The 18,960-nt window shown below is 42.3% G+C and overlaps 1 protein-coding gene across 2 annotated transcripts in view; it reads right to left on the bottom strand.

Moving 5' to 3' along the window:
* The window catches only part of TRIP11 (thyroid hormone receptor interactor 11), an 83,640-nt gene that overhangs the window by 18,897 nt on the left and 45,783 nt on the right, over positions 1-18,960 (bottom strand). For both annotated transcript variants that reach the window (XM_075926705.1, XM_014578874.3), the window contains 5 exons: positions 16,677-16,817; positions 14,573-14,766; positions 10,411-10,574; positions 8,295-8,398; positions 6,692-6,791 (listed from right to left, as the gene is read on the bottom strand). In XM_075926705.1, the coding sequence (XP_075782820.1) occupies positions 6,692-6,791; positions 8,295-8,398; positions 10,411-10,574; positions 14,573-14,766; positions 16,677-16,817 (703 nt within the window). The remainder of the gene's footprint in view (positions 1-6,691; positions 6,792-8,294; positions 8,399-10,410; positions 10,575-14,572; positions 14,767-16,676; positions 16,818-18,960) is intronic.

Genomic DNA, 18,960 nt, shown 5'->3' with positions numbered 1-18,960 from the left:
AAAAACACCAAAAAAGTTTTAAAACGAGCAGTAGGAATCAGATGAATATGTTCGTTGCACAACAGCAGATGATATTCTTCTTTCTAGTGGACAACAAGACACACCGGGCTTCTTCCCCCCTGGGAAACTCAAAAGAAGGAGGATCCTCCAATAATTTCTCATTGACAGGGGGGAAGAGAAGAGAATGAGCAAAAAAACAAGAGTTGCTAATAACTGCAGTGTATAAATGACCTTTTGCCACCACCTCATCTTCATACAAATTAATTAATGTGGACACTTTCTGACTCTCTTCCTACCGCCAGATTCTCATCAAGCCTGAATCTATGCAGAGATGGGCAGAGTGAAAGCAGAGTGTACAAATACAGTAATGGCAAAGCAGATCAATCAACCACCATAAAACTGAAGGCAATAGCATTAACTGTATATCTTATTTAAGAAAGGAAAATGACTAATGTAGAAGGGATTATAGATCTAGTCTGGATTATATTGATATAGCTATACAGCAGAGCTAGCACAACATTAACATACTATCAGACTATTCTGGTGTAGGGATGTTAAATTTAAATTAATCAGCTAATCGAGTAGTCATTGGAATTTCCATCGACTACTTAATTAGTCGATAAGTGGGGTTCTGGCTATCTCCCTGCCTCTCTCCCTTTGAAACACACAAGAGCTACCCAAGATTATTGTATATTTCAAAGAGAGAGATGCAGCAGGTTCGTTGCCTCTCTTCCTTTGAAATTACAAGAGCCACTTGTGACTCCTGTACCATTTCAAAGGAAGAAGAGCAGCAGTTGCATTGGCACAAGTGGGACTGTTTCAATCCCTGTTCACGCTGTTTCTCTTATGCCATCTGCCTCCCTAATGCCCGCAGAGATGGTGCTGGGGGGAACTGGCTTTTATGCGGCTCCCCACAGCACTGCGTCATGCTTTCCCATCCCCCTTGCTGCGTCTCTCTGATAGAGGCAGCAATGGGGAGGGAGGGAGGGAGGGGAAAGCAACCAGTCGAGTTCCTATTTGACTATCGGATAAGTATTTGCTTATCAGGTAGTCAACTAGTTGCTTACATCCCTACTCTGGTAACAACTCAAATTAATTGATTCAAAAAGAAAATAAAAACAATATGAACCCCAAAGTTCTCTATATACTCATTATCTGAACTGCATCAGAGGTATCTGTTTAAAAACTAATATTTTCACAAATCTAACCTTACTGATGTTTTGTCTCATACAAATACCTAAATTTTCAAAATTACGTTTTTGCGATGTGAACTTGAGGCTGTATCATACAATGTGCTAATAAAGGTATGTAAAAGCAGAGTTGATAATTTTCATTGGAATATTACTGTGCTTTTTAAAAGTTTGCTTACATTGTTTTAATGCTAAAGCTCTTTGTCAATGAATCATTAATCTGCAGCTTGTTTATGAAAGAAAATGCCACACAACTCTTCTTTATATGATTCATGTCTATGTGCAGTCATAAAGCAAAAACAATTTATCTTTTTCAAAACTGTTTCTCCTGGCAAACTCCTTCACCGTCTGGCCAAGTTTTGTCTTAAAAATAACGTATAATATAACAACATCTATCAACATTAAAAATATTTAATCTAAGAATATGTGCAAAGCATCTTTCTAAACAACAGGGCAATGAAGAATCTTGTATTCCAAAATAAGTGAAATCAGAAACAAAAATACAGTCTTTAAACCAATCTCAGAGGTAGGCACATAACTTCCAATGATGTCAATGGGAGTTAGCTGTATGTGAAGCGATCTGACGCTTTATTAAGAAAATTTTAAAAAATAAGCACAAAGCATAAATATAAATTGCTCTTTGCTTACCAACCACCTCTGGTTCTCTCTCTACTGCAAATTGTTTAAAGATCTAAAGCAGGAATGTTAATTAATACATGTTAACACCCACGATTAGCACAGGAAAGCATTGACGTGTTAATTTTTTTAACATGTTGATCACAGGTGTTTCCATAGCACTGCTCTTTGAAACACCACTGTGGTGTTTCAAAGGGGCAGTGCTGCACGGAGCCTGGGGTCAGCTGGGGAAAGGAGGGCAGCTAGTGCAACATAGATAAAGACCACACACCTCCAAGAACTCCACCCCTTTCTTCGAGTGCTCGTTCCTGTTTGTATTTTGCTGTGGATGACCCTCAAGCAATACGCATATTTGAAGAGGGGACAAACTTGCAGGCAGTTTAAATGCTTGCAAGATTGACACCCCAAAGATAGAGGCCTGAACTAGGGTGTTATGCCTTATGAAAGTATGGCTAGAGCTCCACATTTCTGCTTTCTGAATGTAAGTAAGGACTAGGGATGTAAGCAACTAGTCGACTATCCAATACACAAAAGCTTATCAGATAGCTGACTAGTCACTTGACTAGTAGCTTCCTCACCCTTGCTGCCTCTATCAGAAGCATCAAGCTGGGGAGCAGGAGCTTGCACTGGGAGGAGCCGGCTTAAAAGCCAGTTCTCCCACAACACCCTCTCCACGGATGACAGGGGAGGGGTAGTGGGATCAGACGCGAGCCAGGAATCAGCTGATTCCTGGTTCACACCCAGTCTCAGACACTGTGCCTCTGCTTTTTAAAAATCAGAAGCGCAGCAGGGGGGACCCAGTGCGAGACGGGACAGTTGATTCCTGGCTTGCGCTGGGTTCCTACTGCTGCTCTTTAGCCTTTTAAATGTATTAAGAGCCTGCCGGGCTCAGAAACCTGGGAACTAATCCTGCTGCAATTCTGCCTTTCAATTGTATTAAGAGCCTATTAGCTCTTAATACATTTAGAAGGCTAAAGCGCAGCAGGAAGGACCCAGTGCAAGCTGAGACAGCTCATTCCCAGTTTGTGCTGGGTCCCCACTGTTGCACACCAGCCTTTTAAATGTATTTAAAAGGCTTGTGTACAGTAGGGAGGAGAGGGGGAGACCCTGAGTGATCCAATAATCAGCTGTCCCAGCTCATGCTGGGACCCCCCCACCCCCAAACACACACACACACACACTGTGCTTTAGCCTTCTGAATTTATGAAGAGCCTGTAAGCTCTTAATACATTTAAAAGGCAGAGTTGCAGCAGGGTTATCTCCTGGGCTGAGCTCACTTGCTTATCGACTAGTTGATGGAAAATCCATCGATTAGTTGATTAAATGTTACATCCCTACTAAGGACAACTCATGAAGTGATTACTGAGGTTGCTTTTGCAGGAAAGGAGACACAACCCAAGACACACCCTGAGAGAATAAAGCTTGCCCTCTCATTCATTCTGCTATAGAAAAAGATAATGTATGCGACATTCTGATCATTTTAATTTTTGCAGGTAAAGTACTAATGCACATCTCACCCTGAAGTAACAAGTCTGCTCTCTTCATTGGTGATAGGAGACATCACAAAAAAACAGTAGTAAGTGTATTGCCTGATTTATGTAGAAGTATAAAATTCACCCCTAAAGTGATTTCAGGTGCAGGCATAGAAAGACTATCTTTGTGAAATACTGCATATAGTGGATCAGCCATTGTAGTGATGAGTTCACCTACACATCTGGCAAAAGTGACAGCAATCTTTAGTGGTTTTTTTCCAAGAAAGCTCATACTAGATATATTTTTGTTAGTCTCTAAGGTGCCACAGAACTACTACTTGTTGTTAAAAAATAACTGATTACCTTGAGCCTAATTAATGTCGAGAATACTAAGATGAGTTCCCACGATGGGGTTTGGTTTCAACACTGAGGGGAGACACTTCAGAAACCTTGATGTCATTGGGTGATTTAAAGAATGAATAGCTTTCAATTGCCTGGGCCATTAGGGAGCAATGAGAATGACTAACTAAGTGCTCTGTCCTACCGGATCTTCCATAGAAACTGAGGAAATAGCAGAATGGGAGGAAAAGCATATCTAGGACAACAGGAGAATACTGCCTTTGAAGCTGTGTCCCTGAAGTCTCTTGGAACAAAATGTGTCATGCTTCCTGATCACATGGGATTCAAGTATCTCAAGCAGCAGCTCCCCTCTCAATGAAAATGTTATTCTCCCACCTTGTTGTGTTGTTCCCATTCATAATCAGTGTCAAAATGTCTGGTGAGGCTGTCTGGCAGTGAATTGGGGCATCCCGTAGGTGCAATGACACCATAATATTGTTCCTAATACACCAATTCAATAAATTTACCATTTCCATGTGTGGTGGATGGATTTAGCCCCTCCCTGTTTATGTGGCACATTGTCACAATTTTGTCTAATATTATCAGGATATAAAAGAATGATAAGAATGCCATGACGACTTCAGACTGCTTTTAGTTCCAAGAGAGTTAGACGTTCAAGTGTGATCATCTGTATCGGGGCAGGCGCCTGGGTTAATTTAACCCGGCCTGTGGCAAATCTCTGCACCACAGCCTGAAGCAGAAGTGCTGGCTCGCCCCGCTGAGAGAGGAAACCCTGAACCTCGGCACCCTGCCCCCCCACTGCAGGGCTGAAGCATGGTGAGCACTCTTAAGTATAAGTGAAGAGCAGAGTTTTTTTGCTTCCCACCTTGGGAGCAGGTGAATAGAGAGGTCGTCCCCCCATTTGTGTGTGGTTCCCGACTGATTTTTCTGAGGGTACATCTAGACTGCAGCTCTATTTTGGGATACTGGAAGTATCCGAAATACCACCACCACGTTTTTAAACGCCATTTCCCGAAATAGCAGGTGCATTATTCCAGCATCCCTGTAGCTCTCATTCCACAAGAGTTAAGGGATTTGTCGGAATAGTGCCTTATTTTGAAATTTGGCACTGTCTACACAGCACCAAATTTCAAAATAAACTCTTTTGACCTAGACTCAGAATAAACTACGCAATTTGATTAACACAAATTGCATAGCTTATTCCAACAGAAGGATGTTGTCTAGATGCACCCTGAGAGTCAGTGGCTTTCACTGAAAAAAGGTTTCCCATCCCTGATCTATATGAATTCCCCAGCCCAACAAAGAAGTATCTGTAATTACCATTATCTGGTGTGGGGAGAAGGAAAGGGCACTATACATTCACACTGAGGGTATTTCCATTATGTCAGCGAAGCCATCATCTTGAGAGTATATATACTGTTCAGAGCAAGCATGTCAGCAACATAAGTGGAATTTGGTAAATGGCATCAATTCACATAAGTACACAATGACACAGAAGAGTGAGGCACATCCAAATTGATGTCTGAGGGTTGTACATGATTTGGTCAGATCGATTGTGACATGGAATATGCCTGTAGCAAAATAAGACCTTGCCCTGATCAAGTCCAGAGTTGCTCCTCCAAATTTTATGGACTATGTTGGGGTCAGAGTAGATTTTTCCAAGTTCAATAAGATACCCAAGAATGTTAAGAGATGAAGCAGCAATGGAATTGATACCTGGACTTTAGGTCAGGACGTGCCTTTCAGAAGCCAGTCATCTAAGCATGGGGACACGGTGGAGCTGTTGCAACTAAGCTATTCTGCTACTGATGCAAGGCCAAATAGAAGCATTTTATACAGGTAGTGGTCAGACCCACTGCAAATCTGAGGAAACCTTCTGAGAGAAGGGAGAATGTCCACATGAAAATAAGCAGCTTTCATGTCAAGGGCTATGAACCAAGTGTCTTTGATCTAGGATGGAATTACTGATGCCATTGTGATAATGCAACATTTCTGTTTACAAATAAAAACACTGAGTTGACATGAGTAAAGAATATGTCTCCACCCTCCTTCTTACGGAGCAGGAAATATTTAAAGAAATATCTTTCTCTCTGATGCTAATGTGGCACCCCTTCATTGCTTCCTTGTCATAGTGGTTCCTGAAGAATAGTAGGGAACAGGGATTAGAATAGGACAGAGAGAGAAATTATTTGTATAGCTGGAAGGGATAATATCATTCATCTGTCTGTTGTTACTATCCAAAATCAGGAAAATTAGGCTCCGTGGCCACTGAAGTGAACCTTGGAATACAGTGCTTATGATATCAACATCAGTGGCAGCTCCTGAGTGTTCTGCCAAAAATATTTTCTGGACCGAGGAGGTTGGATAGATGCAGCTAATGTAAAGAGGAGCAACAAATCTAGATCATTGCCCCCCTAGTTTGGGACTGTCTGAAGACCCATTGTATGGTCCATGAGATTCTTGCTAAGCCAGTGTTCTAGCATCTTCTTTGTCTGGCAAGGAAAAGTGCCAGACACTGAATTTAGTGAAGGCATGAGCTTCTCTGACAGTAGTAAGGGCCTGTTTAGTGGCTGTCAGACTGAAAAGCAGCAAGGACAGGAAATCATTTTTGAAGTCTCATATCCTGGGCATAATCTAACTCCCGTAACAGAGAAGCTGGGGTGGGATTCTAACACTAACTATACTAATACTAGATAGCAAAAACTCTATAGGTCCACAAAATGTCATGTAATTTTGAATAGTTACAGAATGAAGGGAAAGGATCAGCTTTAGGTACTGGAGGTTTGGTTCCAAATTAGGTGGTTGGTCTGAACTGCTCCTTATGCATGTGGTTTGGAGACCAAAGGAGCAGGTGTGGACCAATGAATAAGACTTTTTCAGTCCCAGTGACTAGAGAACACTTGTATCTAAAAGTGAAATCCATACAGGGACCAACACTCAAAGACCAGTTCACATCTTAGTGTGATTCTACTGAAAAGCTAACAATCTCCTCAATTTCTTGCACACGTTTAGAAAAAAAATCAACTTGTTTACCTTGTTTCCTAAGGTCCTCAATCTGCTCCTCTTTGAGATCCAACTGCTCTGTTAGCCTTGATGCTGCATCCAAAGCAGCATTTGCTTCCTCTAAACTTTCCTGCAAGGGAGGGAAAATCACTATCACACTTACCTATTGTGAAAACAAAAATCAAGTATTCCAGATTCAAAGACCTTAATTACTGTTATTTTAAACACTTGGGACTTTAAAAATCCAAGGAAAATAGATAATCGGAAAATTTCATCTTACTGGTTAGCTTGCCCTCCTTTTCTTCCTCCCTTGCAACCAAAGACTATTACTAATGAATTACAAGCATAGATATATTAGAAATGTCTGTCCGTCCGTCTGTGAGTCTGTTCGTTCAAGAAGTCTTCCTAAATAGTAAGAGCGAATTTGGTATGCAGCTTCCTCTTATCCTATCGCAAGGCAAAGTCAGGGTTTGATTGTGCCAAGAAAATGGGAAGTGCTGGGAATGGAACAGTTTTTCCATAGCATGGAAAGGGAGAGGAGGCAGAGCGAGGAGGGATGTGATATTCAGAGTGACCACTGGGAGAACCAAGCCCACAGCAGAGAGATGTATGCAGAGTGGCCACGAGGGGCAGCTACACCACCAAGAGAGTGGACAACAGGGCTGGGGCTCCACCATCTTGCCTACCATGAGACCAAGTAGCCCTCTGTCCCAAAACTTCCCCTCAAACTCCTGGACACAGTGCCGGAAGGTGGGAAAGGCCCCGTGTGGGTGGGGCACTCCGGGGGAAGAGGGAAGAAATCTTCTGGTGGGTGGAGTTATGGGGGAGGGGCAGAAGGCCCCAGACGGCTGGGGGGGAGACTCTGCCAGTCAAAGAGGGAGAGAAAACCCCTATGAATGGGACCTTACCCACCATACTCTGAGCCCTTACTCACCCATCCCAGCCTTCACTCTTGCATTCCCTCAAGTCCTCAACCTCCTGCCCTGCCTCTCTCCCACATCCCCATGCACCTGCTCTAACTCCTGCACTTAAGAGTTGCCAGATGGTTTAACCAAGAATACCAAACGCCCCCTACTCCCCCCAAAAAAACACTGGGGGAAAAATTCTGTTGAGGAAAAAAAAAGGGGGGGAAGACCAAAGTTGTTGGGGGGGGGGGGAGGGGGGAGGACCCGGAGAGTTGTTATGCAAAAAAAAAAAAAAAACCAGCACAGCCCCTTTAAGAAATGCCCTTGAGGCTTTTTGGCCCTAACAGATTGCCAGTGGCCATTCATCATCTTGTCTTCCTGCTCCGGGCCCGACAACTCCTCTGAGGAACCCAGTAAGCACCTGGTATTTTTGCCTCCTGGCCAGGAAAAAAAAAAAAAAATCAGAAAGTCCCGGACATTTTAGGTGTCCGGTGTTTTCTGAATGTTTTTTTTTTTTTTTTTAACCGGACAGGTAAAAATATCTGACTGTCCAGGTCAATACCAGACACCTGGCAACCTTACCTGCACTTCCCACAAGTCCCCTGTCCTGAAAGACCCAGACAATGCCAGGTAAGTCTTCTATTGTAATATATTCCGGTGTAATAACATATTCAAAAACCAACAACTGGGAATATTTAGTACTGTAATTTAAAAAATTTTCCGCCTACCTGCAAAGACTCAACCTTCCCTTCTAGTTTTTCAGTTTTTTTTTTCCATTCTGCTGTTTGTTTTTGGTGTTTTTCTAATTCTGCTGAATACATGGCTTTCTCCTCTAAAAGGGAAAAAAAACCCATCATACAATTAGCTCTCACTTTCTAATCCTCTAGGTTTTGTGATGCAAAGCAGTAAGACTAACTATGGAAATCCAAATACAACACAGCTAGCAATGAAATTTTGGACCCACTGATGTCAATGGGATTTTTACCATTGAATTCAATGGGACCAGAATTTCACTCTAAGCCGGGGTAGGCAAGAGCCCGTCAGCAGGCCGGATCTGGCCCACCAAGCTCTTTCATTTGGCCTATGCAGCAGCTCCTGAACCTGCCCTCTAACACGTTGCCTGGGAGCTGGGGAGACGTTATTTAACTATTAGCAGCCACAGGGAAGGAGTGAGCCCTTTAAATAGAAGCAGTTGAAAGGGCTTGCACCTCCCCAGCTCCAAGGCAACATGCTAGCGGTGTGGCTGGGAGCTGCTAGCCCCTTCACCTGCTTCTATTTAAAGAACTTGCGACTTCCCAGTGAGACCTTTAAATAGAAGCAGTTGAAAGGGCTTGTAGATCCTGGGCCCACTGCTAGTGTGTTGCCTGGGATCCACCGGGGATGCGCAAGCCCTTTCACTTGCTTCTATTTAATGGGTTTGTGCCTGCCGGTAGGCTGCCAGGCAATGCATTAGTAGTGCCTGGCAGGCGCAAGCTCTTTAAATAGCAGGAGTTGAAAGGGCTTGTGCCTCCCTGGAGACTCCCAGACAAAGCATTAGCAGGCTGGGAGCCCTTTCAACTGCTTCTATTTAAAAGGTTTGTGCCTTCCCAGCAGCTGCTAAAGACACAAGACCTTTAATTAGAAGCAACTGAAAGACTGCAGCTCTCACCCCCTGCTAACACATTGCCTGGTTGCTGCAGGGGAGGCACCAACAAGGTTCCCTGTAAGTCGCGCAACTGCAAACTCATACAGCAATTTTCTGAGCTCCGCCCAGAAGTTTAAAAGTCTTGTGCAGGCAGGGAGCTCAGCTGATTTGCAGGGGGAAGGGCATTTCACTGAGCAAGCAGCTAGGTGCCTGCTTGAATTGAGGAGCTCTGAGAGATTAATTAACTGGCTAATGAGAAATCAGAGGGGAGGGGAGTTTAGAGAATCCCTCTGCAGGAGGAGAAAGAGACAAACTCAGCACTCTCAAAACCCCATCTCCTGGGAAGGGGGAGGTAAGGGGCTGACTGCATAGGGTAAGTTGGGGAAAGAGAGGGTCATTGGGTGTTGGCATCTGTGTAGTGAGGTGGAGGCAGGGGGCAGTTTGTTTGGGGTGTCTTACTAGCTACAGTCCTCTCTCTCTGACTTGGTTATGGGGGGAGCAGGCTGCAATGGAAGTGTGTGCCAGGACATTTGCATAATTGCATTTCAGACAGTTTGCATAAGGTGTTAATGACTTATGATAAGCAACAGAATGTTTTGGAGAGTTGCAAATATCTAAAGCTCTGAACTTAATGATTTTTTAAAAATCTGTGTTACTAAATAATACATGGTATATTGTATTGCATTAAGGCCAGACCTTTGCTATTAGGCTCTTATTAGTCAGAAGTAGCAAGTACTGTACTAGCTTGAGCTGTTAGAAAGGTTGATACATGTACTCCAAGGGTAGTGTTAATTTTCTTTTTTTAATTTAATTTCATATTAAATACCGTTTGCGTGCGTGCACATATGCACACACACAAAATCTGTGGTGCACATGAGAAATTTCAACCCGCCCAAAAGAAAATTCAACCTCCCCAAGGATAGAAAATGATAGAGGCAACACTAGATGTGAGCCCTTTCAACTCCTGCTATTTAAAGGCCCTTCCCCCTCCAAGGCGGCCCGCAAACACTTTGAACATTTTTCAAGTGGCCTCCCCTTCAAAAATTACTGCCTACCCCTGTGCTCCAAGCATATTATAAGTAAAATACAAATTTTGACATTAAAATATACTTGAAAGCAAGTGGTGACCACCAAAACTGAAAACACTGCAAACTACAGCAATTATACTGAATGAAAATACTCAGTGCAATCTTTTCTTCAAGATTTTTTATGTAACTTACCTTGCTGGAATTGCTCTAATACCATTTGCAGGTTGGCTAGTGACAGTGCATACTGTTTCACCTGATCCTGTGAGATGGTAAGCTGAAGAACAGTTTCATCTCTTTGCCTGGTCACTAGGTTTAGCTGTTCTTGCAAGGATTCCACCTGCAGACTAGCTTGATGGCTTCACCACAAGAAAAAAAATATATACACATACATGTTTACACATACATACATATAATTCCAATTATCTGGATTCCCTTTCTCAGGTAAGCAAAATTATCTGAATCCACAGTGCATCCCCAATGTTAATTAATAGAACTGGCATTGATCCAAAAGTCTGGGATGTCCCGCAGCCCAATCGGATGAATGGGAACATAGTGTAGCATAGTACAGTGTGTAAAATGCTGCCTGAATACAGAAGAACCTCAGAGTTATGAACACCTCGGGAATGGAACTTGTTCCTATCTCTGAAATGTTTGCAATTCCGAATAAAACGTTATGGCTGTTCTTTCAAAAGTTAACATTACTTCATAACAGCTCTGAAAATTTATTATGCAGAGGAAAAATACTGCCCTGATTTTTTAGTAGTTTACATTTAACACAGTATTCTGCTTTTTTCCCTTTTGGGTCCATTGCTGATGGATTGTGTACTTCTAGTTCCTAATGAGGTGAGTGGCTGACTAGTCAGTTTGTAACTGACCTTCTACCATATCTATTTTCTTCCTTGATTATACAGGCTGAAAGTATTTTCATAGAAATAGGGTTCTGATCTCAAAGGCCCAATTCTTTTCCCACTGAAATCATAGGTGTCTTTCCATCAAATGTCATGCAAGTTCACTATTCCAGAGTTCAGTTGATCTTGTTCCTTATTTTCCATTTGAAGTCACATTCCTCTATTTATTACAACCAAAAGATTATTGATCTGATTTACTACTATGTTATTCCCATTTTATGCTAGGACTAAAATGTATGGGAAATAACTAGAGCTGCCTGGAAAACACATGAAAAATTTGGAAAAATATTCTGATGAACAGGGCTCGACAAATAATACAATCTACTCGCCTGTGGTGAGTAGATTGCAACCCAGAAGAACCGGGTTTAGGCGATCTGTGCATGCGCAGATCGCCAGACAGCGCAGCGGGCAAGCAGGGCTCACCACGGTTCAGCGAGCTCTGCTGAGGAAGACAATTATATAACTTTTTTCAGCCTTTCCCAATAGTTCTAGAAATAAGCGGAAGAAAATATTTTGCAAAGCAAAGATCCTTGTTTTGTGCTAATACCATTTATGCTGATGACTGAAGGAACGAACAATAAAAACAATATGTTGTGCAAGAGAAACAAGATGTCACAAAGATCTGTAAGGAAGCCAATTATTTTTTAAAGTTTAACAATGTTTGGACACAATTTCCCCCCCTTGCTTTTTATGAAACTAAACTGTTCATTCTCCAAATTTATTTTAAATTAAAATGGGAATATAGCAGACAGGAAGAAGAACATAGATTCTATTTATATACTAGCCAATTAGCCCATCATAAGACAGGATTTTCAGGTCTCTCCTCCTCAGCTCTCTCTCCTCCTCCTCCTGCCTCCCCCTCTCTCTCCGTCTCTTTTTTTCTCTTCTCCTCCTGCCTCTCACTCAGGGGACCGCGAGCCCAAACAGCTGTTTGGGCTCCACGCTCCCTGTGCTGCATGGAGAGCGCAGACCCCAAATGGCCACTTGCTCCCGTGTTGCAGCCTGGCTGAGCGGCGCAGAAGTCAGCCGAGCTCCATGGTGGGAGGCAAAGGGGGGCAGGGTGGTGACGTTCACGGCCAGGGGGCAGGGCCCGGAGCAACTGTCATGCCGCACGTCACCACCCCACCCCTCTTTGCCTCTCGCTGTGGTGCTCAGCTGACTTCTGACCGCTCAGCTGGGCCGCCGGGGGGAGCAAGTGGAGAAAGCGACTGTTTGGGCTCCCCTGCGGTGGCCTGGCTGAGCAGCCCAAAAGTCAGCTGAGCGCCATGGCAGGAGGCGAAGGGGGGGGGGGGCGAGCAGTGACGTGACGCACACAGTCAGGCCCCACCCCCTGGCGGTGTACGTTACCGCCCTGCACCTCTTTCCATCCTGCCATGGCACTCAGCTGACTTCTGCACCACTTCTCTGCCACGGGAGAGCAAGCAGTGCAAGTGGCCGTTTGGGCCCCGTGCTTCCCATGCAACATGGGGGTGCTGCATGGAGACCACGGCACTCAAACAGCCGCTTGCTCCCCTGCAACGGCCCGGCTGAGCGGTGCAGAAATCAGCCAAGCACCACGGCGGGAGGCAATAATGCCGCCCAGAGGGAACAGCTAGCGTTACAGCATCACAGACATTGGGCTACTATATATATGATTTAAAAAATACGCATCTTTCTGTCCCATCTGTGAGTCCATTTGTTCAAGAACTTCTAAAGGGTAAGAGGTAGGGCCACCAAATTTAGTATGCAGCTTCCTCTTATAGTAACTTAAAGCAAGGTAATAATTTGGTTGTGCCAGGATAATGGGATGTGCCTGGAATTCAGCTGTTTCTCATAAAATACAAAGGGAGGAGTCTTCCAGGAGGGAGTTTATACTGCAGAAGGACCACAGAGGGGCAACAAGGAGCCAGAGATGAGGATGGGGACAGCTATAACCCCACTGGGCCAGTATGGGGCAAGGATGAAGACGGGGACAGCTATCAACTACATAATTAAGAGAGTTCATCGGTTTGTGTGTCTCTGTCTCCAAGTAAGGGAACATGCACCCCTCCCATGGCTGTGCCTGCTGGAGCTACAGCAGCCATGGACAAGTGCTTCTCACCTAGCCCCAAGCTGCTGCAGTGAGAGGGGGCTCAGATGATCCTCTCTCCCCAGGGCAGCCTGCATACTGAAAAATCCATTGGTAGGAGGTGGTGAGTCCTCATCGTGGGCCACATATGCAGCTCACTGTGTTATGTGGGCTGCATTCACATAATATATATAATACCCCACTTGCTGTGGTTGCCCGGTCAGGTACATGACCCTCAACACCTACTCCCAGTCAGAGACAGGGGAGATCCACCCACTGAGTAATAGACCATCCTAACTTGGAAGCAGTCCATGGGACAAATTTCCACTCCACACGAGCTTTACCCTACAGATAGGACCTAAAGGGCAGCTTCCTGCTTTGGCTATTAGCTCTGGGTCTGGACATAGCAGAGGAAGGGCAGATGAGCGCCCTCAAGTCCCGCTGTCCCATCCCTTTTCCCTTTCGCTTTCCCTTCCACACTGTCTCCTGCCCTATTCCCCTCCCCTCTGCTCTATTCCTCCATCCTCTTCTCTTCCCCATGTCCTCTCCCATCTCTCCTCTTTCCCCACTGCCTCTGATGGCACAAACAGGACTCAGCATACACAGAAGACAATGACAGGATGTGGTACCCTGGAGCTGGCAGTCCTGGAGTGAGCTTGGAGAAACTGGGGGTGGGGTGAGGGGAAGGATGCCTGTGGCTGACGCAGATTGAGGACTCACCACCTCCTACCAATGGATTTTTCAGTCAGAAGTGTTCCTGCAGTGTGGAGATAGGAGGGAGGAAGCAGCAGACTAAGCTCTTCTCCCAACACAGGGGGCTTCTTCATCTTCCCTGCGGCATCCTTCCTTTGGCCAGCCAGCCCACCCCTGGCCGGAGCCAGTATGGAAAACTGAATTTTTTTTAAGCACAGCTGGGGCACAGCTATGTGTTAATTGGGGCGCATGCGCCCTATGGGCCAAGGGTGGAGAACCACTGTATTAAATAAAATAATTGGCTTATATTTGACAGCTCCTGCCCCCTGTGAGGACTCTCGTGTATCCTACTGGTACTACATCTGCCATAGATACGTATGGAAAACCAACCCAAAGAGGTAAGTGTTTCTGTATCTTAAATAAATATGAAATTGTAGCAGATGTACCTGGCTATTGCTCAGGTCTTGAACTAAAGTAATCATTTGGGGGGCGGGGGAAGAGGGGGGAGAGCAGAAATAAATGAAAAATGTACACGCTTCATTGCCATTATTCTGTTTTTTGAAAATGAAGGCTGGAGTGAGGGTTATAGGGTAGGGAGAATCCAGGGCATATCTAAGCTCTTTAAAGCTAATAAAAATCACATCATCACTCTAGAATACGGCAATTATCCAAGGAAATGCGGATGTTGCATCAAGGCAAATATTACCTGGCATTTTCCACTGCAGTAGAAGAGGATACTAGTTTTTCCTCCAAAACCGTGACTTTCTTTCTTAGTTTGGTTTCTCGGTCCTCTGCAGCTAAAGCTTCCTGTGTATAGGAGTCCTCCATTTCTAAGAGGTGACTGCGCAGTCTCTCTAGTTCTTGGTTTAGACGCTGCTCCTTATCACGTAAATGTTGCACCTGAGTAGAATGTATTTCACATTCAATAATACATACTACTTTGTGCATGGTACTGTAAGCAAATCAAATTATTCCCTTTGATAGATATTTAGGGCTACTAAATGATTTAAAAATCACGTCCAATGGTGAGATTACAAAAGTCATGATTAATCATAGTTTTAATCACAGTTTATTGTGTTAAACAACAGAATAACAATTTACATTTATTATAAATATTTTTGGATATTTGTCTACATTTTAAAACATTCATTTCAATTACAATACAATATATAAATTACACAGTGCTCACTTGATACTACTTTTGATTGTAAATATTTGCACTGTAAAAAACAAAAATAGTATTTTCATCAATTCATCTGCAGTGCAATCTCTATTGTGAAACTGCAACTTACAAATGAAGAGTTTTATTTTACATGACTGCACTAAGACCAAAACGATGTAAAACTTTAGAGCCTACAACTCCACGTAGTCCTACTTCTTGTTCAGACAATCATTAAGACAATCAAGTATGTTTACATTTATGGAAAATAATGCTATGTTTCTTATTTATAAATGATGAGCTTTCGTGGGGCAGACACACTTCTTCAGCCCCACAAAAGCGCATCACCTAATAAACTACCTTGTTAGTCTTTAAAGTGCTACGTGACTGCTTTTTTTTTGTTTTACCAAAATCAGACTAACACGGCTACCTCTCTGTTTATAAATGTTTTCCAAAAGTGAGGAACACGAAGGTTCTGCTTTTTAACAAGCCAAAGCTGTTGAAACTAATGCACTCTCATTTTCATCACCTGAGTCAGCTGCCACCAATAAAAAGCTGACTTTCTTTTTTGGTGGTTCATGTTCTGTAGTTTACACATTGGAATGTTGCTTGTTTAAGATTTGATAGCATGTTCCACACTTTGTGCCTTTCAGATTTTGGAAGGCACTTCAGATTCTTAAATCCTGGGTCAAGTACTGCAGCTATCGTTAGAAATCTCACTTAGGTATCTTCTTTACATTTTTTCAAATCTTCTGTGAAAGTGTTCTGAAAGCGAACAACATATGCTGGGCCATCATTCAAGACTGCCATAACATGAAACATATAGCAGAATCTGATCAAAATCACATAGCAGGAGATATAATATTCTCCCACATAGAGTTCAGTCACAAATTTAAACAACAGTTTTTTAATAAGCGACATCAGCAAGGACGCATGACCTCTGCAATGGTAGTTGAAGCATGAAGGGAACATGAATGTTTAGCATATCTGGCACATAAACCTTGCAACACTGGCTAACACAGTATCATGTGAATGTCTGTTCTCATTTTCAGATAAGACTATGAATAAAAAACAAGCAGAATTATCTCCCATAAATGTAAACAAATGTGTCACTCTCCACTATTAGCTGAACAAAAGAACTGATTAGACTTACTAGCTCTAAATTTGTAATTTTTGCTTTTGAATGCCTACATATATGTATATACACAGAGAGAGAGAGAGAGAGAGAGAGAGAGAAATATCAGTTGCACTTTCACAATAAAAAGATTGCCTTATAGTACTTGCATGAGGTAAACTGAAAAATACAAATATTTTCACTGTAAAAAATAAAGTAATAAAAATAATATAAAGTGAGCACTGTACACTTTATATTCTATATTGTAACAGAAATCAATATAAATGAAAATATTGAATAATGTCCACAATATTTATAATGCCTTTAAATTGGCATTCTATTATTGTTTAATAGTATTATTAAGACTTCCATTAATCAACTTTTGATATCGTTAATTTGTTTTTGTTAATGACTTGAGTTAACTGCAATTAATTTATAGCTCTAATTATGTTGCACAGATATACATTTTAGATGCTTTTTGATAGTTATCTAAGAATCTTAAAACAAGGTAAGCTATAGTCTTGTTTCATGTCATACCTCATTCTGTAGGGCACTGCTCTCCATTTGTTTTTGTTTGAGTGCTAACATGACTTGGTCTCTCTCTTGCTGAAAAGAAACTGCCTTTTCTTGCATTGACTTAACTTCATTTAACAGATGATTCAATTCCCCCATCTTGCCCTTTGAAAGGTGGATATACAATTTAAAAAAGGTTAGGAACTTATAAAAACTTTGAGGAATATATGCTTAAAACACTAAAAGAGTCTATTACTACTATTTATTACACATTTCTTCATTAACATGCTAGGCACAGTATAAAAGAAAGCATATTTTCTGTCCCACTTTAAAAAAGATTTAACAGACATGGATGGAGGAAGACCGTATCTACTGCACAGAAGATGATCCTTTGAAGAAATAGTTGCCTATTTTGTAATGATTTCACTGTCATATTGTCAATAGATCAGAAATTGTCATACACAAATATAATTGTTCACTAAATGCACTGAATAGATATCTAGCATCCTTCAATATCAGACGTGTACTTTAAAACTGCAATCCTCCTAATAAAAATCTCCAAAGCTAAACTTCCTTGTCAAAATAGCTTTTGCTAATTAACTTGATTTGAATCTTCTTTAGGCATTAGTTTGTGTTATTGTTTAGATTTGTTTTGATAGCTATATAAAAATAAAACTCTTGCCAAAAGATATATTACAGTCAGATGAGTAGAACTTAGCTGAAAATAAACCATTAGGGGGTACTAATGTTTTAGGCACACTCCAAACTTTCAAGAATAAAAAATAAAATGATTATGTCAAAAAATGGCATCTTCCTGATGCACAGATCTGCTCTCCACATGTATTCAAAATCATATCATAATCTGATTAAGAAAAACACTAAAATATGTCTTTTTATTTAGTTACTACTCTTATTAGCTCTTCAGAGACAACATGATGAAGAGTAAGCTACACTGTATCTCATTCAGCACAAAAGGAGTTGTTTACTAAGTTCCACTTACATTGTGAAACCCACTGAAAACATCTGAATTAAACTGGTGACACCAAGAGGCCTAATTTATTCTGCAAGACTTTTATTATTGAAAGTGATGCAAGAGACTGAGAGAAACTAGCTTGACTCAAGAGCCAAAGCTGAGTTTGCTGAACTAGCAGTTAGAAAAATATATATTTATTTGTAATTGTATTTTATATGGAAATAATCAAGAGTAAACATGAAACCATAAAATGACATTTTATAGTTTTACAAAATCAATCTGAACTTAATGATTTAAAGTGCCTTATCAATGCAATTTAATATTTAGCTGTAATAATCCAGAGTAAGACATTTGGACTGGAAGAGTGCTTCACATGTGTTTGAAGATGTTATGGATTAAAAAAAATAAGATGACAACACAAATACAATTCCAACTGTCATTAACATCATACCATAAAGATTAGGTTACTTTTTATGTCAAGTCTCAAAGGGGTAGTGTTAGCCTGTATCTGCAAAACAACAAAGAGTCCTGCGGCACCTTAAAAACTAACAGATTTATTTGGGCATAAGCCTTCATGGGTAAAAACCTCTTCTGGTCACTTACTACCAGACGCTCTGCCCATGGAGTGCAGTACATTCCACTGCTACCACCAGTGTCACCGAGGTGTGGTGAGTGATTGCGCCTTGCAGCCCCATTCATAGTCAAAAGAGACTCTCAGGCAGCAGATAGAACAGAAGGTTTATCGGACAACAGGGACACAGCGTAGAACAGACTCAATACAATCCATCTCTGGGAGAGGGCAGCCCAAAGCTAAGTCCCTATCCATCCCCCAGCACCTCAAACCCACTGACACTAACTCACATGCCTAGCCACCCAGTTCTAGCCCTCCTCCAGGTCTCTGACCTGCTTTTTGGGCAAAAGATATCACCTGGATGCACCCCCTTCTGGGATCATGTTACAGGGGGCATTAGAGGGGGCTGAGGTAGTCTCCCTCAGTCAGAGCTGAAAGGCTTATCACCATCTAAGTATTGGTGCTGTATCCCAGGAAACTGATGAAAGCTTATTCCCAAATAAATCTCCTAGGCTGTGTCTAGACTACATGCCTCTGTCATCAGAGGCATGTAGATTAGACACATAGGCAAAGGCAAATGAAGCCGCCATTTAAATGATCGCAGCTTCATTTAAATTTACATGGCTGCCGCGCTGAGCCGACAAAAAGCTGATCAGCTGTTTGTCCGCTCAGCGTGCTAGTCTGGACGCTCCCCTGCCGACATCAAAGCCCTTTGTCGGCAGCCCCGGTAAACCTCATCCCACGAGGAATAATGGGGCTGCCCA

Source organism: Pelodiscus sinensis, chromosome 4 (assembly GCF_049634645.1).
Source record: "Pelodiscus sinensis isolate JC-2024 chromosome 4, ASM4963464v1, whole genome shotgun sequence".
Classification (NCBI taxonomy): domain Eukaryota; kingdom Metazoa; phylum Chordata; order Testudines; family Trionychidae; genus Pelodiscus; species Pelodiscus sinensis.
This window is presented reverse-complemented; position numbering and strand designations above follow the sequence as displayed.